Source organism: Macaca thibetana, chromosome 8, assembly GCF_024542745.1.
Source record: "Macaca thibetana thibetana isolate TM-01 chromosome 8, ASM2454274v1, whole genome shotgun sequence".
Classification (NCBI taxonomy): domain Eukaryota; kingdom Metazoa; phylum Chordata; class Mammalia; order Primates; family Cercopithecidae; genus Macaca; species Macaca thibetana.
The window spans coordinates 74,962,344-74,989,738 of record NC_065585.1 but is presented as its reverse complement, the minus strand read 5'-3'; the positions used below and the strand labels follow the sequence as shown (position 1 = coordinate 74,989,738).

General features: G+C 40.8%; 1 protein-coding gene across 2 annotated transcripts in view; it reads right to left on the bottom strand.

Moving 5' to 3' along the window:
* Positions 1–27,395, bottom strand: part of SLCO5A1 (solute carrier organic anion transporter family member 5A1) — a 159,784-nt gene that overhangs the window by 71,630 nt on the left and 60,759 nt on the right. For both annotated transcript variants that reach the window (XM_050801551.1, XM_050801552.1), the window contains exons 3-4: positions 20,772–20,904; positions 14,507–14,724 (exon numbers count right to left, since the gene is read on the bottom strand). In XM_050801551.1, coding sequence (XP_050657508.1) covers positions 14,507–14,724; positions 20,772–20,904 — 351 coding nt within the window. The remainder of the gene's footprint in view (positions 1–14,506; positions 14,725–20,771; positions 20,905–27,395) is intronic.

Genomic DNA, 27,395 nt, shown 5'->3' with positions numbered 1-27,395 from the left:
AAATCCCCTGTGCCGCAGTACTGTCTAGGGTTCCTAAAGTGCAAAAGACCATGATGTGCCTTACGGAGAAAATACTTACGTTAGATAAGCTTCTTTCAGGCATGAGTTACAGTGCAATTGACAATAAGTTCAGTGATAATGAATCAACCCTATATATTAAATAAGGAGTCTTTAGACAGAAAGATACATGAAGCAAGGTCATGTATCGACTGATTGGTTGAGGATTATGTTGTAATAGGAACCCAACCCTGTACCTCCCATAAGAGCGAAGTTCAGTCCAGGCTAATCCAGTGTTCACGGTGGCTCTATAGAACATAGCTGCCACAAATAATGGGTGTCAACTGGATTTACATAGCCTCAAAATATTTCCCCACAAAGTACTTTTTAATTACTCATTGATTAATAATTACATTATACTTATTAACTTTAGAATGAAGGAACCTGATAAGTACTATCTTATCCCAGTGATAAAAGTTAGCCTAACTGGTGATAGGGCAAACTAACACCATGTGTCTCTGCTCCTATGTACTGAGCATAGCATCATTCCAGTGGTGTAACACGCATAAATCAGGAAATATCACCAAATCCAAATTGAAGGATATTCCAAGTTAATGGATATACAAAGTGACTTGCTTGTACCTTTTTTAAAAGGTCAAGGTCATGAGAAACAAAAAAGGTTGAGTGACTGTTTCAGGTTGAAGGAGACTAAAGGGCACAAAAACTAAACGCATGTGATCCTGGATTGAATCTTGGACATGATGGACATTATTGGGATAATCAGCAAAATCTGACTGGGGCCTGTGGTTTGGATGGTAGCACCAGGTCCATGTGGATTTCCTGATTCTTATGGCTGCCTGTGGTTACATAGGAGAGTGTTCTTGTACTTGGGAAACATACACTGAAGTATTAGGGACAGTAGAGTACCATACCCTCAATTTTTCAGAAATGTTAACAATTGGAGAATCAGGATGTAGGTACACTGGTGCCCTGTGCTATTTCTATAGCTTTCATGAAAATTCAAAATTATTTCAAAAACATAAAATTTAGAAGACCAAGATAGCAAAAAAGTTGTTAAACCTTCCTAAATTTGCAAACAAATACTTAATTTTTATGCAACAGAATGTATTTTAGATCAGTTTCTTGGTGTCATTTATAACTGTGTCATTGTAAAACCAAAGATGCAGTAAAAAGCATGATGAAGGAGAGATGATGAAATAATGATAGTGATTATCATTTTTTGATCATTTAATGCTAGGAAATCTTACAAATTCAAGCTGGCACTAAAACCAGGAAATACCTGAAGCGGTAGTAAAGTAGGAATAAAATTCCACACAAAGCACCAAAATTCAAGAGGTTATAATTTAAGGTGGTCTATACTCTGAAATCACTTTGAAAAGTAGTGTTAATAGCATTGGCAGATCATTTGCTCCTTCAGGTGCACAGTGACGACAGTGTAGGCAGCCCCATCATCCCGTGCATGCGGACCTGGTGTTAAATTGCACTCCAATCACAACAGAGCTGTGCTGCAATAAATCTGGTGCACCCAGTGGCCTCCAAAGCCTTTGGTCAAAATTCAGAAAATCTGAGATGGGTGGTGTGGATTCTTTTTTTTTTTTTTTTTTTTTTTTTGAGTTGGAGTCTCGCTCTGTTGCCCAGGCTGGAGTGCAGTGGCATGATCTCAGCTGACTGCAACCTCTGCCCCTAGGGTTCAAGCGATTCTCCTGCCTCAGCCTCCCGAGTAGCTGGGATTACAGGCAAGTGCCTCCACGGCTAATGTTTTGTATTTTTAGTAGAGACGGAGTTTCACCATGTTAGGATGGTGTTGATTTCCTGACCTCGTGATCTGCCCTCCTCGGCCTCCCAAAGTGCTGGGATTACAGGTGTGAGCCACCGTGCCTGGCTGTGACTGGATTCTTATGGAAGCTGATAAGGGATGGTGTTTAGGAGCGACTGGATCAGTATCATGAGGGCAGAGGCCGTAATTTATTCTTCAAACCCCATTGATCACAGCATGATATAAGGCAGAAGGTATTGATATGTTTCTAATTTTTTGACCATTAGCCAAACGTGTTCCAGCATGTGTGAATATTTTATGCTCATTCATAAAATAAGTCACAATTTAAAGTTTGTGTTAGATGAAGGTCTTCATTTTTTTGTTTGTTTGTTTGTTTGTTTGTTTGTTTGTTTTAGATAAGGTCTCCCTCTTTTGCCCAGGCCAGGATGCAATGAAGTGATCATAGCTCACTGCAGCCTCAAACTCAGGGCTCAAGCAATCCTCCCGCATCAGCCTCCCGAGTAACTGGTACTATAAAAGGCCTTTATTTGGATGAGCAAAGCTTAAATGAGCACCAACTTCAGCGAACCTGAAAGGTGCAGTCATCTTTTCAAGCGGGCAGGGAGATGAAATTCCTGGGAGTTTATTTAGTTTGATGAGAAATATATCCCAGGCTGGAGAGGGCTCTGCAAGTCTCTGTCACACTGAAAGACCCCTCTTCTGTGGCTCCTTATACAGAAGCTGCAAGGTTTTTACCATAGGACCTGATAGCCCCAAATGAGTTGATTGGACCAGGGAAGGAGGCTGGACTCAGAGGTGCTACCTACAGGCAACCCAACAGCCACCAGAGGCCTAAGGCACACTCTGTGAGCAAAGACTGGCCAAAAATCCCTTGACTTTGTTTTCCTTAGAGTGTTTGCATTAGAGACTATAAAGGGATAAGTAGGCAGAGAGTATGAAGATTGAGTGAGAGACAAAAGTAAGGAAAACTGACCCTGGAGCCACAGTGGAGTCTGCAGAGTGACTGTGGGGCTCAGTGGCAATGGGCATATCCCTGTCTGCCAGGGGCCCAGCCGCTGGGGCTTCTGCTCTCCCCTGGAGTCTTGCACCAGGACCCCGGTATCTCAGGTGACTTGAACTGGCTTCTGCTTTTTACAACCTGAAAGGATCTGTACCATGTCTTTTTGCTGTTGTGTTAGATTACTGAAACAAACTTTGTTTTAATGACATATTTGAAAAACGTACGCCAACAAAGGGATTGACCAAGCAAAAGAGGAAGACCCAGTTACCATGAACACCACTGAGTATGCCAGGCCTGTGAGAGCGGGCTGCTGCCTGCCCTTCCACTCTGTAGTCCTATGACTGCCCTGCCCCAAGTTTCATCCATGGCATAGTCTTCTTCATTTCTGTACTATTTGTGGATTTCCCACCGGTCTCCTTGGCAAATGTCAAACTCATCCATCAAGTTTCAGGATTGGTGTCTGCCCCTACTGGAAGCATTTACAGCTTCTCTAGACAGTCTAGGGGGCTCCCTCTCTGTGCTCTCATGTACTTGGTCCATAGCTCTAGTCATCAATTCTTAGGTTCTGCACGTGTTTGCCTGTCTGTTCCTTTCAGGAGACTATAAAAGCTCTGACTGCAGGACCTTGGGGTATCTGTACATCTTCAGCTCCCAGCATTCATCTGGCCTATAGGAGGCACTCAAAAAATATACTTGGAATGTATTTATTAATATTCTTTATTATATCATTCCAATAATTTGTACTAAAACAATAGCCATATACTTGTGAGAAAATGAAGTCCATTCCAAAGAGGCATAATTTCCTCCTGGGGAGCGGGTTAAGAGTTAAGAAAACGTAAGATGAAAGGTGGTTCACAGTGGTGAACTCACTGAAAATAAAAAATTATGCTCCTTTTCAAAGTATGGTTCTTTAATGCTAACAAATCCTTAGTGGTGTCAGATAAGATTATAAACTAAAATGTCCATTAAATAAAAATTAAAATACTAACAGGAGAAACAGAAAATACACAATATTGTCCTTTATCCAGCATATCTGAGAAAGAGGTATGCTTAATTTTTCAGATATCTGAGTGATGGCCTCTTTAAGCAACAAAGCTTTAAATATTTTTGCTGTATTAACTGGTAATACTAGAGAATGCATCGCATAATCAGACATTTTCTTCAAGATTCAAAGTCATAATTATAAATACTAATTTCTATAGGCTAATTAGTTTCACCATATTTTTTAACCTTCATTAATTTTCTGATTTTTTTTTTTTCTGGTTGCAAGAAAATTCCATGCCCAGGATGTGTTGCTCATGTGTTTGTTTTTACCCACTGACATTGTGCATCCACACCAACTTTTCTTTTATGTTCTTCTAAAGAGCCCTTCTAAAAGTAAAATTAGATATTAATTTTGTTCCTTTTACATCTTTTTTTTAAATTTAAACTGGGGGTGGGATAGGACTAGTGCTTGTTTTATTATTATACAAGATAGGTAAGTTAGTATTACAATGAAACAGTTGACTAAATTTTATTACCTCCAAATGTACATTTCTAGCCAGGTATAAATTATGAGTATTAAATACCAAACAAACATACTGGCCCATCTTAATGCTTTTCATAATTTTTGACATGGATGTATCTAGACATACTAGCATTTATCTAAAATTTAGTAGCCCAGGCAGTTTATTTTCCTTATGTTTAAATTCAACTAAAATACATACCCTTTTAAAAAAAATAATTTATTGTGCCAAAATTCACAGAATATAAAATTAACTATTTTAAAGTGAAAATGTTAGTGGAATTTAGTACAGTCACAATGTTGTGCAACCACCACATCTTTCTAGTTTCAAAATATAAATACTTTCTTACTATTGAAAAAGTTAAGCATTTTATTTTCAGAAATGGGATTGGACTTCACTTTTATTTTATTCTCTAAATTTTCTGTCATGAACGTGTATTACTTTTAGGATCTTGTTTTAAAAGGTGCAATTTTAAAAGGATGCAGAAATGTGTCATCCCTGAAAGTCCTCCCTGACTCAGGCAGCCAATATGGATTCCTTCCTCCTCTTCCTTCCACCTCCTTAGAATGTGCATACCTCCATTTTAGGACTTAACATATTAATATTGTGTCTACTTTCCTTTCTGCCTCCCTTTGAGGGCAAGTTCTGTAACTTTCCATGTATGAGTCCTGAGTTCTTAGTCCTGTAGTAATTGTCCGATAAACATATTTGTGAGAAAGAAAAACAAAAAAAGAGAAATTTCCTTAGGATAGATATTGCCAGCCATTTATCTCAATAATTAAATTATTGGGTTCCATTTGGAAACCCATCTAGTCCTTTCCTAAAAGTCTTAAATAACACTCATTTCTTATATAAAAGTACATTTTGAGAGAAGAGTGATCAAACAGGCAGATAAAGGCAGCTTAAAGGGACTAACGTCAAACAAGGCATAAAATTCACATTGGGCACAGAGACCAAGAATGAAGATGACAGCAACCAGAGTGGAAGGTCATTGTTATATAAAAGATGGGGATTGTTATTGATAAATTTTAAAATAATGTGATACTGCCAAAATACAGGGTGCTTTGCAAAGAACATGAGCAGTACCAAGGCCTTTGCCTTGAGGGCATAGGAAAGGCCTCCTCAGCGGGGAGGAGGAAAAGTGGTGTAATAAAGAAAGAGGGAACACCACATGATAATTATAGCTGAAGGAGGCCAGTGAGCGGATACTCCAGCTAGAACACATAAGTTTCTCTGTTAATCATGTTTGTAAATTTATATATTTTATAATGCTTTGACTTCTTAAAAGGCTTGCTGGCCAGGGACAGATTGCCCTCCCAGGACTACAGCCATTTCTTAGAGATAGCACTGGGCTCAGCCACCACTGGGAGCATACCTTTCATAAACAAACCAACGAATCCCAAGGTGGTGGCCCCAACAACCTCCTTATCTAACTCACACACACTTCACATGTCCTAAATTGCCCAGGGTCAGGTACCAGACAACTGGAGGCCATCCTTATAGCCCAGAGCCTATGGACATTATTCAAACTAGCCAATCCTAAGCTCTTTCCCAAGGAAACCCCAATAAAGGTTGTGGCCCAGACTCTGGCCTCACTCCGATTCTGCCTCCTGACCAACCTGATGCTCCCCCTGTGGTCCTGCATGGCAGGGCCTGCCCCCTTCTCTTAGGAAGTGTAAGTAATTTATTCTATCAGTGGTATTAACCTCGTCATGTCATCACTCAGACATCTCTATACATTAAAATCCTATGGGTGCAAATGATTGAATAGCCTTTAACATCTCTTGAAACTCCCTTCTTTTATAAATACTTAAAGTGCAGTTGCCTCTCCATATCCATGGATTCTGCATCTGTGGATTCAACCAACCATGGATCGAAATACTCAGAAAAAAAAATGAATGGGTGCATCTGTACTGAACAGATACAGACTTTTTTCTTGTCCTTATTCTCTAATCAATACCATGTAACAACTATTTTACATAGCATTAATATTGCATTAGGTATCATAAGTAACAAGAGATGATTTAACGTATACCAGAGGATGTGCATAGCTTATTTGCAAATACTGCACCATTTTTATATCAGAGACTTAAGCATCATGGTTATTGGTATCCACCAAGGAGTTCTGGAACCAGTCCCCCATGAATACCAAGGGATGACTGTATTTAAATTTTCTTTTATCTCTAATCTTGTAGTTCCTATCATTTGTATTCTTTAAAGCCTTCTGGTGGATCAAAAAGTTGGTGAAAACATATGATCATCCTGCAGTGAAAACCTTAGTAACTTTTATGGCCTGTGAATCTCACATGATCCTGTATGTGTTTGAGCATTTGGCAGATACAACTTTTCCATGCCTGTTATCCAGAAGAATGAAACTATTTTTAGTCAGGGTTTTCTGTAAAAGCAAAACCAAGACTGCTTATCATATGCAACATGGCCAACACAAGATGTACAGGCCCTCATTTCCTGTTCATTTTCTTTGAAAGAAATTACCCCACGGGTTTCCCAATCTAAGGCCCCATGAAGATACTCTACGTCCTCCCACCCCTGCAAAACACACCGGCAAATAGCATTAGCTGCTTGCCTGGAAAAGACAGGAACTAGATGACACTAGCATACCACAGTCACCTTGCAGCTTAGCACATCGAGCCCAAGACACTTACCTACGACAAGGGGGTAGAAACGATGGCTGCCAGAGCCTAAAAGACATCATTAGTGGCTCCTGGCTGCAGTACTACTCTGCTTGTTTAAATCAGCACTTGTGAGTATATTCACATACCTTTCTAAGGAGATGCTACTCTGATGAGTCATCCCACAGTTATTTTGCTGAGTATAAAGAAAGAGCTTTCTTTTTTAGGGATTCTCTGCCTGGACTGTTACCATTTACCTTTCACCTCCTAAGGTGCAAGTTCAAATCTAAAGATGTGGCTTACCACCAGAAATCACACATACAATAAAATAAAAGTTAGACAGAAAAGAAACAAAGAATTCAATACACAGAAAACGTAAATAGAGCAGAGCATCCAAACTGGGGGAAAGAATTAAATGTGGCCGTAAGACTTTTCCTGGGTTTCAGATTTGACTCTGACTTTCCTGGCCATCAAAGCAAAAAGCTGTGTAATCATCATTATCAGAAACGCAGAAACATTCTACTTTCTCCCTGGAAAACAAAGTTTTTCCTAACTATGTTCTAGAGCTGTGATTTTCACAGTGCGGTTCCTGGACCAACAGCTTCAGTATCATCTGGGAAATTGTTAAAAAAAACAAAGCTAATTCTCAGGCCCCCCTCCAGACCTACTGAATCAGAGACTGTGGACTGGGGCCTAGAGACCTGGGTTTAAGGGAGAGTTTGTGGTGATGCTGATGTAGGCTAGGTTCGAGAACCATTGATCTTTGGAAAGGGGTTTTATATAAAGGGCACTGAGCAACCATCCTATGGCAAATATGGGGAATTCAAGCAGCAACTTTCAATAAAGCTGCAAACACAAAATAAAGGGCAATTTAGCAAGGGAAGTATGTATGCAGGAAGACTAAGAGCACAGGGCCCAGGCATGTAGCTTTTAGTGATTCCTCTTTGCTGGGTCAAAAATTGACCTGAGCACATTCATACTATACTTGTTCCAAAACACCTAGCAAAGGACCATATACAATGGTTCTGGGTGCTCTTAGGCAGCTCAAGTTCAGAATTTATTCCTTCTGCTTCTCTCAACTAGCTCCTCTCCCCATTACCTGAGGTTCAAACCCTATAACCACTTCTGGTACCTCTCTCTCCATTATTCCCATACCAGTTGTCACATCCTAAAGAAATGACCTCTTTCGCCAGATGCAATGGCTCATGTCTATAATCCCAACATTTTGGGAGGCCGAGGCGGTGGATCACCTGAGGTCAGGAGTTCGAGACCAGCCTGGCCAACATGGTGAAACCCCATCTCTACTAAAAATACAAAAAGTAGCCAGGCGTGGTGGCAGGTGCCTGTAATCCCAACTACTCGGGAGGCTGAGGCAGGAGAATCGCTTGAGCCTGGGAGGTGGCGTATGCAGTAAGCAGAGATCACGCCACTGCACTCCAGAGTGAAACAAAGACAGATGGTCTCAAAAAAAAAAAAAAAAGAAAAAGAAATGACCTCCTTCTTCCCTCCTCTCGTTCAATAATTCATTCATCAAATATTTACTATGTACTTACTAGGTGGTGTAAACTCAGCAGAAATGTAATGGACCAAAAAAAAAAAAAAAAAAAAAAATCCCTGTCTTCAAGGAGCTTACTTTCTCATTGGGGAAGCAATAAATAAGTAAGTACAATCCACGGTAGGTGAGTGATGGGTGCTAAGGAGAAAACCAAAGGCAGAATGGAGGTAAGAAGCCTTGGAGGAAAGGTCAGCGATTTTTAACAGGGTGGCTAAGGAACGCCTCACTGGAAAGGGGCCATGTGAGAAGCGCACTGAGGAACGTGAGAGAACATTCCCAGCACATGTGTGGCAAGTGTAAAAGTCCTGGAGTGAGACTGTGTCTGGCATGTTTGAGGACCAACGATGAGGCCAGTGCAGCTGAAGCAGAACACACAATAAACAAATGGGATTGAAAGGAGAAAGAGTCGAAGAGGTAACCAGGGGTTAAATCATAGGTCACAAAGGAGTGGACTTGTCTGTGAATGAGCTGGGAGACCACAGAGCTTTGAGCAAAGGAGTGGCATTTTAACATTTCTAGCTGCTGAGTGGGAGACAGGTAGAAAGGCAGCAAGGGTCAAAGCAGCAGGGCCAGTTTAGCAGGCTGCTGTGCTCTCCTTCTCTACTAGTGGAAACCTCCCCACCGGGCTCTGTCTGCAGCTGTCTACCTGTGCCCCTTCCTGACAATCTGCTCCTCCTCCTCCCTAATCTACCTCTTCCACTGCTACCAAACACCGGCTCAGACCTCCCCATTCCCCATTAGAAAAGAAATCGGAGAACTCACACTAGAACTCACGCTCTCCACCATATGCCCTGCTTGACCTTCCCAACCTCATCTCCCTGGCCTCTGCCACATATATCCAACGCACCAACCACAAAACGCTTGTTCAGTGCTTTCAAATACATCTACACAGTCCCAGTTTCTGGTCTTTGCTCTCTCTGCCTGAATATACCTGACACCCACCTCCACCTTCTGAAATCCTCCCAGTCTTTCGAGGTTCATCCCAAATCCCACCTCCTCCACATAACTTTTCCTGATCCCTCAACTAGATGTTCCCTCTGCAGCCTTGAACCTCCACACCATTGCACCTGTTCTCTTTTTATGGTCTTTAATACATTTCCATCTGTATTTGTCCTGGCTCCCTCAGTGGACTCTAAGCTCTTGGAGGGTAAACCATGGCTCACTCAACTTTATAACAAAAGCATGGAGTACAACACCTTCTATAGAGTGAACACTCAGTGAATTCAATGATACCAGCATTATCCTTCCATGAGCAAAATTCTCTAACTTTCAGTGGCCTCTTTAAATCAGTTTATCACCTCAGGGCAACTATTTTATTTAGTTAGGATTTTAAATATATTGCACTCTAACAGACAAAACTCTAGCAGAGAAAAAAATCTGTTAAATTTTATGCTTGATTAATAATACTAAGCAATTAAGCTTCAAAGATTAAAAAGTGGACATAGAAAGTAAAATCCTTCTTATGATTAACTGCCACCAAAAGTTTTTTAGATAGAAAGCTGCCCAGTTAAATTTGGAATGCTTTAAAATGCTGGACCTCAAACCTCAGGAAAATGGATTCACTTAAATATTTTAAGTGTTTATTTTTATTGGTAAGATTTTTGATGGAATCAATGCTAATCTCTTTGTGGAATGTAATGCAGATACACTGAGAATTCTACTTTCCCCTTTGTGGTGTCTTAAATCAGCATTATTCCTGCATAATTTATAATAAGAGTATGAAAACACTGAGTCAGATTTTTCTCAATGTCTGTCATTAAAATGTGGAGGTGGACTTATATTTTCTTCTAACATTCTCTGCAGTAGAACTACTTCCCAAAAGGGCACCATTCTGTATGGCTCAAATAATTTTATTTTCCTTTTTTTTTTTTTAAGATGCAGTCTCACCTCTGTTGCACAGGCTGGAGTGCAGTGGCACAATCTTGGCTCACTGCAACCTCCACTTCCCGGGTTCAAGCAAATCTCCTGTTTCAGCCTCCCAAGTAGCTGGGATTACAGGTGCTCACCACAACACCCATCTAATTTTTGTATTTTTAGTAGAGACTGGGTTTTGCCATGTTGGCCAGGCTGGTCTCAAACTCCCAACCTCGGTTGATCCACCTCAGCCTCCCAAAGTGCTGGGATTACAGGCATGAGCCACTGCACCTGGCCAATAATTTTCTGTTTAAGGAATTATAAGTTACCAACTTCTACCTCCTCTTTGAAGGTACTAATATTGGTATCCAAATTTGAAATACAAAATAAAGACCAAAAATCCAAGTGTGGTGGCTCACACTTGTAATCCCAGCACTTTGGGAGGCTGAGGCAGGCAGATCCCTTGAGCCCAGGAGTTCTAGACCAGCCCTGTGAAACATGGTGAAATCCCATCTGTACAAAAAATGCAAAAATTACCTAGGTGTGGTGGCACAGGCTTGTAGTCCCAGCTACTAGGGAGGCTGAGCCAGGAAGGATCACTTGAGACTGGGAGGTTGAGGGTGCAGCAAGCCAAGTTCATACCACTGCACTCCAGCCTGGGTGACAGAGAGAGACTCTGTCTCAATAAAATAAAAATAGAATAAAAAATTCAAAAATTAAGATCAAAAGAAGCCCTACTCCAGAAAATAGAAGGGAAAACAGGATCTGGGAGTCAAACTCAGATTTAACTCAAAATGGACTTTTCTATGAATCATTCTTTAAGGCAAGACCTCAATAATAAATCTCAGCTTTGTTTAAAAAAAAAAATGATGTCAATAGCAGAACGATTCCTGGGGATTTAATTTGTCCTTTGGAAAATTATATTAAATATTAATCACTTTCTTCAGGTGATATGTATTAGATACACTAAAGGAAATAGATGTATACAAGATAAAAATGAATTAATTTTAAATATTCTAATTGAACATTATTTTAATATCATCAATGTCATTTTTGGCAAAACATTTTCAATATAATTCAATTAAAACAGTATTTCTTTCTAACAAGATAATGTGTCTCTTGAAGTTCCAGTCTTGATATGATTAGAGAATCCAGTACAGGTGGAAATAATAAAATGAATCAGTTGTGTGTCCCAGTCAGGAGATTTGGCTGCAGAAGTAGGATTAGTCATGATAATCAAGGCCTAGGGTAAAAAAAGGAGGCTTTATCAAAAATACTCATAAGAAAATCAGAATAGAAACAGATTTTATAAACCAACTACCCATCATCGTTCAAAGACTCCTCTTATTCTTGTTTTTAAAAGAAAATATCTTGAACCATCACATTGAGCATAGAGAAGACAAAGAAAAGCAACCCCTGGCAGTACAGGAAGATCTCCCATAAAATAGTGTATAGATTCAATTTCCAAAACCATTTTTGAATTCTCAATGGCCCTGATCGCTTTTGAAACTGCATGTCTAAGTATGGGTTCCCCAGGAGCAGGACCTGAGACAAGAGTTCACGTCCAAATAATTTATTTGGGCAACTCAGGGAACGCTGGGTGGAGAGCATGGTGGAAGTGCACTGGAAGGGAGGAGAGCCCACGAAAGACACAGAGACACACCTCAGAATTGCCTCCTCCAAGAGGGGCAGGAGCCGCGGTGCTTATCCAGTCATCCGCTTAAGACTTATCTGGGGCATGGGAGGCCAGGGGTTTCATTCCTTGGTACCTGAAAACCGCCTCAAGCAGGAGCCAAGCAGTTTTCTCAGCCCACAAAAAAAAACCTTCAGGCAAATAATTTCAGTCCCGGCAGTTAGTGGACCTCCGCCATGAAAACGGTAGGGTCCAAAAATGTGAACAGGGCATTGATCGCATTGTCTACACTGCATCTTCCAAAAGAACTTCATTCCCAGCAACAGTTGTATCTGCTGTTGGTATTTGATACCAATCTTCTCCCCACTTTTTTATACTGTCCAATAGATGATATATTTCATATTCAAGTCACCTAACCCTAAGCTATAAAACATATAATTTTATCTTATGTATGACTTTATTTCTCCCTTTGAGTCTACTTTATAGTCTCCATAAATGAAAACTCAAAGGCTGGCCAGGCATGGTGACTCACGCCTGTAATACCAGCACTTTGGGAGGCCGAGGAAGGTGAATCACCTGAGGTCAGGAGTTCGAGACCAGCCTGGCCAACATGGTGGAACACCATCTCTACTAAAAAAAAAAAAAAAAAAAAAAAAAAATTCAAAAAATTAGCTGGGCATGGGCGGGCGCCTGTAATGACAGCTACTCAAGAGGCTGAGGCAGGAGAATTGCTTGAACCTGGGAGGCAGAGATTGCAGTAAGTGGAGATCGCACCACTGCACTCCAGCCTGGGCGACCCATCTCAAAAAAAAAAAGAATCGGCCGGGCGCGGTGGCTCAAGCCTGTAATCCCAGCACTTTGGGAGGCCGAGACGGGCGGATCACGAGGTCAGGACATCGAGACCATCCTGGCTAACACGGTGAAACCCCGTCTCTACTAAAAAATACAAAAAACTAGCCGGGCGAGGTGGCAGGCGCCTGTAGTCCCAGCTACTCGGGAGGCTGAGGCAGGAGAATGGCGTGAACCCGGGAGGCAGAGCTTGCAGTGAGCTGAGATCCGGCCACTGAACTCCAGCCTGGGCGACAGAGCGAGACTCCATCTCAAAAAAAAAAAAAAAAAAAAAAAAAAAGAATCACAAAGACTATTGCTATGTTTTAAATTCTTTGACATCAACCTTGTCTCAATTGAGTTGTGAAAAAAAAAATCACTCTTTTGATAGTAGCCATAATGGTCTATAGCAGGTTCACAAAAATGATGGGCCTGTGCACATGGGAAGAGATCAGGCCATGCCAGCGTCCAGAGAACAATTTATGTTATTAGAGCATAAGAAGTCATGCACAGTTCCAAAAGTGCACAGTGTCACAAAATCATGGGAAGGGAGAGGGCCAAATCTAAAATGTAACTGGAAAGAAGCATTTTCAATGAAATAGCACTTCATTTGCTTTCAAAAAATATAGTCTTTAAAAATGGTTCAATCTAACTGTTATTATTCTTAGGTCATAGGGACATGTCTGTAACATATGAGTAACTTTATTCTAGGCTGGAAATGTTCCTCTTTGGCCACACTGTGTATACAGTCAAAATGAGATGATAACGTGCCTAGGTAAATTTTACCTAACACAACCTTGACTGATGAAAGCACTTGATAAATATTGTGCTTCATAATTTATACCAAAAAAAATCAATTCAGAGAATGTTGGAAACAAAATTGAAACTAATGGGAGCGTCACATTATAGGTTTCTAGAATTAAAGGGACTTATTTTCATTCAACAGATATACGAAACACTGAACAAATATTGTCTGGTCATGATCACTTCAAATTGTTTAGGTTATAGATTGCCTAATCTAGCTTAATATAATCAGCATTTTTAAGATAAATAAAAATGAAAAAAATAAACTATACATCACCAAGACCTTCTGAATACTTTTACACTGGGTTTGGAGGCCCATCCCCTGGCCACCCTTCTCTGAGCCCATATGCAAGCATTTGACACAGCTGCTAAGTGAGATCCCTTTCTAGTGGTAGGTTTTATACTTATGTAGGCATCAAACCACACACCAAAGCCACTATTATTCCCCTGCAACAAACCCTCCATGGCACAATGCACTTGATTTTTAATATTTTAAAAATCAGACATCTCTAATTATAGTAAATAACATATATAGACATCTGTTTCTTTATGATCTAAATCAGTGCTTCTCAAACTGTGTGTGAGGAAAAGCCATTTTTTAAAATTATGATTTCTAGCCTGTCATCTACTAATACTTTTGCGAAATACACAAATGAATAATTTAAAAATTAATTTTAAATAACAAAATATAAGCTTAATTTTTAAATTATTATTAGATGCAACACAAAAAAAATTACTCTGTCAAGTTTCTAAAAGTTTTGCAACACTTACTCTCAATCTTAGTACTTATCTGGCCACAAGCCAACCACAGACAGTGGGTAGACAGCACTGGCCTGGGACCACACTTTGAGTAGCACTGACCAAAGCTCCATGCATGTATTTATTCAAGAGGTATACTTTACCTCTGACATCCTTTCCAAATCCCATAGAAGAAACTTTTTTGTCCACTTGTTCACTGTTGTTTGATTTCTCCTTCAGAACATCGTCATCACTAACAGCATCAACAGAAAACTTTTTCTTTTTCTTTTTCTTGTGTCGAGGTGGAAGCTTTTTTGGAAAAGTAAACATTGGGAATATCACAAGAAACATTGCAATGGCACAAAGGAGGAATCCACTCCACCTAAAAAATTGGAAAATGTGAATAGCATTTATGGCTTTTCTTTTGTGAGTGAGGACAAATTAGCAAAGTAGAAGTTTGTGGTGAAAAAATTCTCGAGAAAACTTTTTGTAATCAACTGTAAAGCAGTGGGAAGTTGAGCAAACTAAGAAAATGAAGGAATTCTCCCTTTCTGTGATGTAAATGAGAAATCTACTCAATAATTATACTAGTGTTATACTGAATATTATAAACAGCAACCTGATTAGAATTTCATTCAAGTGTTTTTGAGCACCAATGGGTTAGTTCTGCTAGCATTGCTAACCTTCTATGATGTGTATTTTATGATATATCACTAAATTATAAATTCAATAGAAAAATAATGTAGACTATAGCATGTTATATGGACCAATATAGACATTTCTTTCTCATAAGAAAAGCATTAATATCCCATGTGAAATATGTTTTACATTATTGAGAATATTCAAATATTTTTCTGCAAACACTTAAGAATGCATTGACCCAGCCGGGTGCAGTGACTCACATCTATAATCCCAGCATTTTGGGAGGCTGAGACAGGAGTTTGAGACCAGCCTGGCCAACACGGTGAAACCCTGTCTCTACTAAAAATACAAAAATTAACCGGGTATGGTGGTGTGCACCTGTAATCCCAGCTACTCGGGGATTACCTGAGAATCACTTGAACTTGGGAGGTGGATGTTGCAGTGAACAGAGATCAGGCCACTGCACTCCACACTCCAGCTTGGGTGACAGAGCAAGACTTAAAAAATAAAAGAATATATTGCTGCCCACTTAGCTGGCCTTCACAATACTTCACCAAGTATGAGGGTTACCGACAAAGACATTTAAACTTAGCCCTTGCCGTCAAGAACCTACAACCTATTCATAAGCAAGCCAAAAATATAAGAAACAACCTCTAAAAAATGCAAAATGCATATAATTAAATGTTAGATTATATGGTACAGATTATGAGTGCTATCAAAATTCAGAGAGGGGAAATGAATGTGTATTGGAAAGCTTCCCAAGAAAAGTAGAACAGGAGCTATTAGACTCACACTTCTGTCTTTAAATTCACCTGAGCTTGCCACGTTGCAGAGCACTGGGAAGCAAATACAGAGAGTAGAATGAAATTGTAGTATTAGAGCCCTGGACTTCTTGACTGCATGATGCCCCGTGGATCAATTTCTCAGTCCCCTTTCAACATTTCCTTAGCAATCAGAGGTCCCTGGCCCTCCCTAACAGGGTAGCCATGTTCTAACTACGATTCCTCACCTCCAAACTCTGCCATTCAAGCTTCCAAGTTCATAAATAGTCAACACATTCCCATCAATTGTAAGCAGAATACAAGCAGCATCATAAGTATTAATACTGAATTCAATCAAGTAAGAATATAGATCCATTGCAAAGTGAAAATTCATTTTTTAAAATAAGTTTCTATTAAGTGCTGTTATCAGCTACTAAAGGTCACAGTTGAGAGAATGATTCCTACAATTAGTCATTAATAATTGAGTGTGCTATTTTCAAAGATATTTAAAGTTACATCAAATGAAGATTTTAAGATAGTCAGGAAAGGGCTTTATTTTGAGAAGTTTGTTCAGGGCAGACTTCCAGAAATCTCAGTTATTCAGAATGTAACCACCAGCCCAGTGCCTGACACAGATTAGGTACTCAAAAAAAATCTGCTGAATAAATAAATTGAAAGAGACAGTTTTGATTTTAAAAAGGTCAGCTGGGCACAGTGGCTCACGCCTGTAATCCCGGCACTTTGAGAGGCCAAGGTGGGTGGATCACCTGAGGTCAGGAGTTCGAGACCAGCCTGCTAAACATGGTGAAATCCTGTCTCAACTAAAAATACAAAAATTAGCTAGGCATGGTGGCATGTGCCTGTAATCCCAGCTACTCGGGAGGCTGAGGCAGGAGGATGGCTTGAACCCAGGAGGCGGAGGTTGCAGTGAGCCAAGACCTTGCCACTGCACTCCAGTCTGGGCAATAAGAGTGAAACTCTGTCTCAAAAATAAAAATAAAAATAAATTTAAAAGGTCATCTGTCTACAGATAACATAGCTATGATAATGCCTGACCCCTCTTACTACTTGGCTGCTTACGAGGTCCTTACCCATCAGGCACTGCTCACTTGCCTCTGGAGCCAGTCTCCACAAACTCTCCATTCCAGTCCCCCGAATCCCTGCAGCTCCCTGAGCTCTCACACTCTCTCCAGAAGAGGGCAGGCAGTGTAGTGTAGGGGACAACTCATGGGCTGTGGCTTCAGACAGACCTGGGTTTGTATCCTGTCTTTACCACTTGCTTACTATAGGATCCTGGGAAAATTATTTTGCTTTTCCAAATTGGCCTTCTTATCTACAAGAGGGGTAATAAGTATGTTTGGGGATCATCGAAATTAAATAAGACAATGTTATGATGGACATCATAAAATGTCTGTCCCCAAATTAGCAATCGGTTCATGATAGCTAGTTTTTTGTGGTTGCTTTGCTTTTTAATTTATTTATTTATTCATTTTGATTTTTTTTCTTTAGAGACAGTGCCTCACTCTGTCGCCCAGTCTGGAGTGCAGTGGTACAATCATGGCTCACGGCAGCCTTGACCTCCCAAGCTCAAGTGATCCTTCCATGTCAGCCTACCAAATAGCTGGGACTACAGGTACAGTGGCTAATTTTTAATTTTTTTATAGAGAAGTAGGGGGTCTCACCATGTTGCCCAGGTTGGTCTTGAACTCCTGGGCTCAAGTGATCTGCCCGCCTCAGCCTCCCAAACTGCTGGGATTATAAGTGTGAGCCACCGCACCCGGCATGCTTTTTACATAGCATTGCACTCAGCCTCCCTGCCCATCCCAGCCCCAGCCATTGACTTAAAATTATATGCAAACATTAAATATTTACTTGTAATAGCCCAAAGTGAAGGTGCATAACAGGAAGGGAAGAAATATAGCAAATAAACAAAAATAATACAAAAATAATACTAAAGTGTGGGGTCGCGTCAAAGGAGAGCAAACTGACTCATTCTTCAACAGTCTCAAATAACATCGATACAACACATGATATAATAATGATGCTAAAGAGGACTCTGAGAAAAGCTGAGTGAGACAAGAAAGTGTGCAGTACATGTTGGAAAAAGACACATCAATACTAGCTACACTTGAAAAGCCAAGCTACCTAAATCCCTTTCATGAACCGTGACTCAAAGACCATTCACTAAGGGGGCCAGTAAGAGAACAGACTGAGAGCTCTGCTCTGGGTCAGTTTCTTTTCTCAGCTCTCACTGACTCTGAGGCCTATGGAAAATTATTGAACTCCCTGAACATCAATTTCCTCAGCTGCAAAATGCACATAATACCAGTGACTACCTATGGTTGTTACAAGGCTTAAATGAGAATGTTTGTAGAGCTTAGTATAATGCTGGACACAAAATAAGCACCCAATACATTTTAGCATTATTCATTCCTTCCTTCCGTCTTCTCCCTCTCGTCATATACCTATTGAAAACTTATCACTGCTGCTATACATCATAAAAAATAACATTGCATCAAATAACTGTTTTTGTTCAAGGTAGAAGTCTGTTACAAGTAGTTACTCAATAAAATTCAAATTTGTGTTTAAATAGACCCTCATTATATGTTTCTATATTGACAGTCTTTATCATGTGTAGAACTAACATTGAGCCATTAAAAATGGGTAAAATTACTTCAGCGCTGATTAGATTCAAAGGACTGAATAGCTAACACATACTGTACAGCAGGAACAACTTAGAGTGCCAGACATGTAAACTCATTCATTCCTCACAATGACCCTATGATAATAAGTACCATAACTACCTTCTTTTATGGATTATAAAAACTGAGGCACAGAGTAACTTCCCCAAGGTCACATAGGTATTAGGTGGCAGACTAGGGTTTAAACCCAGGGGAATATGGCTTCAGGGTCATACACTCTTCATCTCTCAATTTTATTTATTTATTATTTATTTATTTTGAGATAGAGTCTCACTCTGTCACTCAGGCTGGAGTGCAACGGCACGATCTCAGCTCACTGCAACCTCCGCCTCCCAGCTTCAAGCGATTCTCCTGCCTCAGCCTCTCGAGTAGCTGGGACTACAGGCATGCGCCACCACACCTGGCTAATTTTTTGTATTTTTAGTAGAGATGGAGGCTCGCCACGTTGGCCAGGGTGATCTCAAACTCGTGACCTTCAAGTGATCCACCTGCCTCGGCCTCCAAAAGTGTTGGGATTACAGGCATGAGCCACCATACCCAGCTCTCATCTCTCAATTTTGCTGCCAACTGGACTAACGTCTCCTAAAAACAGTTCAAAAGACAGCATAAAGCACTGGTAAGACTAAAGCTCCTGCCTTCCCTCCTTCTCCCTACCCGAGTTGGTTCTCCCCATCTTTCCCTCCAGATGTTTCCCTGTCACTGTGCCCTCCTTAAGGACCTCTAAATAGAACACAGAACATATGCTGGATGTTCATAAATAGAGTTAATTAATCTGGTTTTCTGACAATGAAAAAAGTCTCTACTCTGATTTATTTCAGAACTGGAAAGAAAACAGACAAGACCAGAAATTTCACTATGAGTCAAGAACTTAAAACTCCTGTGTTACTTCCCTAACGCTGACAGGGGAACTCCTTTCTGTATGATTTAAAAATTCTACCAGACATAACACTTCCAACTTCAAAGAGCATTACTTATGAAAATAGGAAGTGTGTGTAACAACTGGTATCTGTTAGCTGTTTTGAAAATCAATAGTGTTAAACATTATTCCTACCAACCTCAGAGTTACAATGTTATTATCATGTAATGAAACACAGAGAAAACAAAGTACTCTAAGACACTCTAGAAAGTAATTACTTTCTCCATGTGCATCTATGTTCCAAAAAAAAGTGAGTAATTACTTGGCACGTATCTTTTCTAATACTGAAGCATTAACTATAAAGTGAAAATGCCTTATCAGTGTATATATATTGCTAACCCACATGAAATGAATTCAGGACACCAATATTTTCAGTTAGTGCTTGCAATTGTAAAAAATAACTTATTATGTTCAAGTTGAGGACTGCAAGAACTCAAACACGACTCTGTTATTTGGATAAATAACATAACATCCAAAGTTGAAGTTCTCATTCTGAGTCCTAAGCATCACTTATTTTGCAAGACAGTTAAGTCTTAGGAAGTGAGAAAGCAGTTAAATCTCTAGCACACGTGAGGAAACAAAATATTAGCAAGAAAAAAGGGTCACTGAGAGTGTGACAATGGAAAAGCAGGACTGGCATTCCAGGCAGTGGGAGAGGGTTGTAAAGCAGACACACAAATACAATAAGAAAGTGAAAACAATGTATTTTTTTAAGGCACAGAAAAGATACTGAAAGGTATGATTAAAGTCAGCAGGAAAGTCCCCACACAGCCACAGCAGTCCTTTTCCTTCACTCTGCTATAAAGGAAGCACCCCAAACCTGAAGAATGCGGATTAAGCCAGTGTCCCCAAACCCTCTGTATAAGCTCCCTGCTATAAGAAGTGGCTTCAGGAACACAATCTGATTCATGTGACAGTTGTGGAGGTCAGAAGTGTAAAATGGCTGAAAGGGCTGCGTGCCTTCTGGAGGCTGGGGAAGAGCCCATTTCCTTGCTTTTCCAGCTTCTAGAGTCCACCTGCATTCTTTGCTCGCAGCCCCTTCCTCCATCTTCAAGGCACATCACTCCAACCTGTGCTTCAATCAGCAAATCTCCTTCTCTGATTCTTGCCCTCCTGCCTCGCTCTTTCCTTTGATTACGTTGGGCCCACCCAGGTCATCTAAAATAATCTCAGAGTCCTTAATCACATTTGTAATGTCCCTTTTGCCATGTAAGATAACATATTCATAGGTTCTGGGGATTAGGATGTAGCTTTCTTTGGGATGTTATTATCCTGCCTGTCACCCCTTCCCAGACACGTTTCAGCTATTTTTTGTCTCCCTATTGGAAAAATTTTAAATACAAATGTACTATTATTTTAACTATCGTTAGTAAGAAGTGAAATTTAAAAATTAGAGAACAGAACTTACCAGTTTCCAATGAAACGAGGGTCATTCTGGTCAAGGTGAACAGGATTTCTGGGATCAACATAAAAACCAATAAGAAGTCCACCTAATAAATATCCCACTGCAGGGCCAAGTGCTCCCATGACATACATGATGGCTGAGAAGACAGAAGGGGAAATGTGAAATACAGCAACGTTTCATTACATGTTAGGAGTTCTCTCATTTCACTGTCATACCATAGACACGTCACAGTTCAATACAGTTAACTTTCAAAAAAGGGGACCTTCGGAGATTTGTGTCCATGTTTACATCTTGGTTTTGAAGCTTGCCCTTTATTTACCCATTGTCCTCTTAGAGCATCAGAATCATTGGGAGAGCTTTTTTGGTGGCTTTTGTTTTGTTTGTTTCTTTGTTTGTTTTTTGAGACGGTCTCGCTCTGTCGCCCAGGCTGGAGTGCAGTGGCTGGATCTCAGCTCACTGCAAGCTCCGCCTCCCGGGTTCAAGCCATTCTCCTTCCTCAGCCTCCCGAATAGCTGGGACTACAGGCGCCCGCCACCACGCCCGGCCAGTTTTGTGTGTTTTTAGAGACAGGATTTCACCGTGTTAGCCAGGATGGTCTCGATCTCCTAACCTCATGATCCACCCACCTTGGCCTCCCAAAGTACTAGGATTACAGGCATGAGCCACGGCACCCGGCCCTGTTTTTTAATATAGGTGTTTGGGCCCCACTCCAGAACCACTAAATTCTAATTTCTAGAAGTAGAGACCCAGGCTAGTTAATGAGGCAGTCACTGAATAACCAAGAGAAGACTTTTTTTTATGTCTAACATAAAGAAAAAAAAAGAAAAAAGTAGGTGTCACTCATCATAGTTAGAAGATTCTAGCAGGATGGGGGAATTCAAGGCCAGATTTTGCTATGAGGCTGGATTCAGCTGAATTGACAAAACTGCTTAAGTGTCCTCAAATTGCTAATATTTTTTCAAACCACCACTTTAGAATTAAATAAGATGTTACAATGCATTTGGTTTACTGTTAATTGAAGAATCTTATTCAAATATGAATAAATCTGCCTAAATGGCATGGGTCAAAAGTTCCAAATGGAAAGCACCAACCACAGATGAACCAGAAAATAATTTTTTAAAGCACATGCCCAAGGGAGTGGGGAGAGTATGTCTCACTGTCAGTGAATCAAAAAGGTTGTCACTGTATCCAAAAAACTTGCCATCAAAATGTGCATATAGGCCAGGCACAGTGGCTCACGCCTGTAATCCCAACACTTTGGGAGGCCAAGGCTGGTGGATCACCTGAGGTCAGGAGTTCGAGAGCAACCTGGCTAATATGGTGAAACCCCATCTCTACTAAAAATACAAAATTAGCCACTGTGGTGGCACATGCCTGTACTCCTAGCTACTTGGGAGGCTGAGGCAGGAGAATCGCTTGAACCTGGGAGGTGGAGGTTGCAGAGAGCCAAGATGACGCCATCACACTCCAGCCTGGGCAACAAGAGCGAAACTCCATCTCAAAAAAAAAAAAAAAAAAAAAAACAGGCCAGGTGCAGTGGCTCACGCCTGTAATCCCAGAACTTTGGGAGGCTGAGGCAGGTGGATCACTTGAGGTCAGGAGTTTGAGACCAGCCTGGCCAACATGGTGAAACCCCATTTCTACTAAAAATACAAAAATCAGCTGGGCATGGTGATGTGCACCTGTAATCCCAGCTACGCGGGAGGCCGAGGTGGGAAAATCACTTGAACTTAGTGTGCAGAGATTGTAGTGAGGCAAGATCACACCACTGCACTCCAGGCTGGGAAACTGAGCAAGACGCCAAAAAAAAAAAAAAAAAAAAAAAAAAGGATGTATAGCAAACAACAACAAATCCATTAGCATTCCTTTAATTTTTTGTTTTTCAATTTTCACTTTTATAATTTAAAATTATAAAATAAGTAATATTTTGTCAATTTTAAAATTTTAAGATAGAGTATGTAATTCCTTGAGAATCATAGAAAAATCTAGCCACATTCCAAACCTAATTTTTTCCTATTTGAACTCAGTTATCTGGGGACAAATCAATAAACACTTTTATTTTTTTTTTTTTTTTTTGATACGGATTCTTTGTCGCCCAGGCTGGAGTGCAGTGGCGTGATCTTGGCTCACTGTAACCTCTGCCGCCCTGGTTCAAGCGATTATCCTGCCTCAGCCTCCCCAGTAGCTGGGATTACAGGAGCCTGCCATCGTGCTGGGCTAATTTTTGTACTTTTAGTAGAGACAGAGTTTCACCATGTTGGCCAGGCTGGTCGCGAACTCCTGACCTCGTGATACACCCACCTCAGCCTCCCAAAGTGCTGGGATTACAGATGTGAGTCACCACACCCAGCCAATAAACACTTTTATGGCACTGTTGTGTACAAGGCCTGGTAATGAACTCAGATGTTAAGTGTTCCTCATTTCCAATGTCGTCATACATTGTTAACCACTGAGTAAATAAGGAAGCTTTGCCATATCCTTTAAAGTTACCAGAAAGCAAACTGGAATAATTAGAATGGCTTCACCTTACTTTATCATTCACACCTAAATACACTTTGAATGATTTTTGTACCTCCTGTTACTTTTAACCACAAACAGCAAGACAGTAATTTAACACCTGCTCTCACTTTTCACACTATTTCAAAAGAGAAAGCACAGTGTTTATTTTATAGAATCATCTGCTCATAACAATAAGACATTAAGTTCTTTGACTCTCCATCTGTGATTGGAAATGGAAAATGGAGGCAGAGCCACAGGTAACTGGTACTCTTTCGGAAGTATGATTCTCATCAATAAAATTAGAATTTTGATAAAGATCTTGTTAATCTCTTTGTTTATAACCTAGACTGTAACTCAAGAATAGAAAGTACTTTTTCTGTTACAGGTATTCCCATATGCATATGAAGATAACACTTATGTTTACACCTCCAGGCAAACCGGCATCATTTACAACTTAAAACTGTAATGAGGCCAAAATGTGACATGAATCATTCTCCCAAAATAGTTCTTCTGGCATGAAAGAGGCTATCTTACAAACACAGACAGGGAAAAGGGTATTTCCGCCATACTGTTTATGCCGGGGCACCTGAGGATAACATCTTGGAGTGGCAAACGGAATTGTGCAGGATGTGTATTGGCCAGACACACAATTATCCAGTGAGAGGAAAATTCATTAAATAGCATTCACCAAAAAAAACCCTAACTACTCCCTAAAATATAGATAAAGCTTTTTAAAATTTGTCAGTGTAACCAGAAACATTTATTTCTATTATATAGCAAGCAAGTCCAATGGAATCATTCCCATATATATCTGTGTGCCTGTGTGTGTATATATGTATGTATATGTGTGCCTGTGTATGTATATGCATGTATATGTGTGCCTGTGTGTATTTAGATACATATATACACACACACGGCACACATATGCATACATATACACTTACATATATGTGTATATGTGTATAATTACTGTATATCGCAATTATATATGTATACATATGAATATATAACTATATATTACAGTTATATAAGAATGTGTGTATATGTATATTACTCTGTGTGTGTATTATATATATTATATATATTAACCAATGGTTCTCAGTCAGAGCTTACAAGAGAAGCAAATTGTTGAAGCCAACCCGTACCACTCAACTCCCCCAGTCAAAAACTCCCAGTCATTCCTACTGACTGAAGGTAAAGTTCTAAACTGCCCCACCTGGAGTTCAAGTGCCGGACAAACTGGCCTCCTGCTACCATTCTATCTTAAAACTGTAAGATCTAAAGCCTGTACTCCAGGCTCCATGATCAGCACAGGCCTAGGAGGAACCAGGTCCCTTCCTTTGCTGACCTCACCATACCCTGCCTGGGACTTTCCAACTCTCTGGATCCTACCCATTCTTCAAGGTCCAATCAAGTCCACCCCTGACTGTCCTCCTCTGAATGGCCTTTCTCCTCAGAATCCCTGTAGACTCTTTTTTGTCTATTCTAGCAGCCTTCACACTCCCTTATGCATCTCTAGAAGTAAAAGGTTTTAAGTATTAATCTCGAATGGAAGCGTTTTCTGTGTGATGTGTAGGTACTATCAGTCTCTCTCTCACAGCTCACTTCAAATGCATCAGTAAATCCTGTTGGTTCTCCCATCAAATTATATCCAGCATCCAGCTCCTTCTTCTCACCTCCATAGCTAATACTCTGGTCCAGGCTCATCTGGAAAATTACCCTAGGCCTTCCAGCTGGTCTCCTGGCTTCTGCCCTTACTTCCCTACAATGTATTTCAACACAGCAGCCTTAATATCCTCTAGAAACATGAGCCAGATCATGTCACTTCTTGGCTCACACCCTCCAGTGCCTTCCCATCCCACTCTCAGTCCGAAACCCACGTGTAGCTACAGGGACCTGCCGACACATTTGCAGCCTCTCCTTTACCTCCCCACTTCGTCTCTCATCACTCCCTGTTCCCTAGGCTCCAGTCATACTGGTCTCTTCGTTCTTTAACCTTCCAGGCACATCTCCGCCTTAGGGTCTTAGCAGTTGCTCTATGTGCACGTGTGTGTGTTTGTGTGTGTATGCATGCGTGTATGTACGTGTGTGTGTGTGTTTTGAATGCTCTTCCCCGCCACATGGCCACACGGTTCCTTCACTCACTCCCTCCAGGTAGTTACTCAAACAGTTCCTTCTCACTGACTCCTGACGTGGCCACCTTATTCAAAAATTAAAGACTCTTTCCCCAATTCTTACCACCCCTTTTCCCGCTTTATTTTTCTCCTTAGTATATATCACCACCTAACACTACATATTTCCTTTGTCCATCTTGCTTATCATCTGTCTTCTCCAACTGGAGCATAAGCTCCTCAAGAGATGCTTGTCAGTGGTGCTCACTGCTGTGTCCCCAGTGCCCCACACGTGGAGGAGGCACACAGCCCTCTGCACTCACACGCTCGTTACTCTCACTGCTCCCATGCAGCCAGTGAACACTCTACTGTCATGAATAACAGTAGATGTCATGATGAAATTCTTCCTCAGTGTACACCAGATCCCGACATCTTAGCTAAGAACAGCAGCTATCAACCCATATTTCATGTGGTGAAGTTGATAAATTCATGTTTTTTGACCGTGTCCCATCAGATCTGATTACACCGTCATTGATTTTCTCTTTTGATGAAGAACTTGGAAGTTTGAACTTCAGTTCAAACTTCATTTGAATTCAATGAACCAGTAATATAAATATAAATAGAAGCTCCAATCTGCCCTTCCTGCACCCCATTGGATTATCTCACAGGCAATGGAGTGCCCACTCCCCTCTGAGAGCACGCTAAATCATTCCATTTATTTGAGATTAAATGTGCCCTACTTTTTATTTCTATTTATCCTGTCAAATAGTTATCTCATATCTTTTCAAGAAGCTCTGCATCATTGACAGCAGGAATCACATCCTACATAGTACTACATAGTGGATAAAGCACAGACTCCAAAATCATGTGTTCAAATCTCAACTCCAATTCTCAACAATCTTAGGACCTTGAGCAAGTTGTTTAAGCTCTCTGAGCCCTTTTCCTCATCTGTAAAGCTGAGATGGTAGAAGTATTGACTCACAGGGTTATCCTAGGCATGAAAGGAGTTAATACCTGTAAAGCATGTGGAATGCCTGGCACACAGGCTATATAAGAATAAGCCATTTTAGGCCGGGCACGGTGACTCATGCCTGTAATCCCAGCACTTTGGGAGGCCAAGGCAGGTGGATCATGAGGTCAGGAGTTGGAGACCAGCCTGACCAACACGGCGAAACCCCATCTCCACCAAAAATACAAATACTAGCCAGGCATGGTGGCACACACCTGTAGTCCCGGCTGAAGTGGGAGGATCACCTGAGTTTGGGAGGTCAAGGCTGCATGAGTCATGATCATTCCACTGCACTCCAGCCTGTGCAACAGAGTAAGACCTAGCCTCTTTGGACATGGGAGGCATTCAATATGAATTTTTTATGGATTGATTACATACCATGATCAAAAGAATGACCATACCCCTTATTTCTTATCCTATATCTCTGATTCCACCTTTGTCTGGATGTACCTCCTCCCAACCTTGGCAAGATGTACAGGTTACACATCAAAGGAATGCCTGTTATTTCGTTATTTGCCCATAGTCACAGACTTAAACTTATATAGATTTAGACTGTGTTGGTCATCTCAGGCTGCCATGACAAAATACCACACACTGGGTGGCTTAAGAAACTGACATTGGTTTCCTCAGTTTAAGAGGGTGGAGTCTAAGATCAAGGTGCCATCAGCACTGCCTTCTGAGGAGGTCTCTCTTCCTGGCTTGTGGATGGCTACCTTCTTGCTGTGTCCTCCTCTCCCTACACGAACAGGGAGAGAGCATTCTGGCGTCTCTTCCTATTCTTATAAGGACCTTATAGATTAGGGACCAGGCACATGACCTCATCTCACCTTAACAACCTCCCTAGAGGCTCCCTCTCCACATACAATCATACTGGAGGTCAAGGCTTCGACATATGAATCCTTGGGGGACATAATTCAGTCCCTAGCAGATACCGACCCACCTGCAACCATATCATTCCTCTTTCCCTTCTCTTGCTATCACTTCACTGCTCATCTAACATGTCTGTCC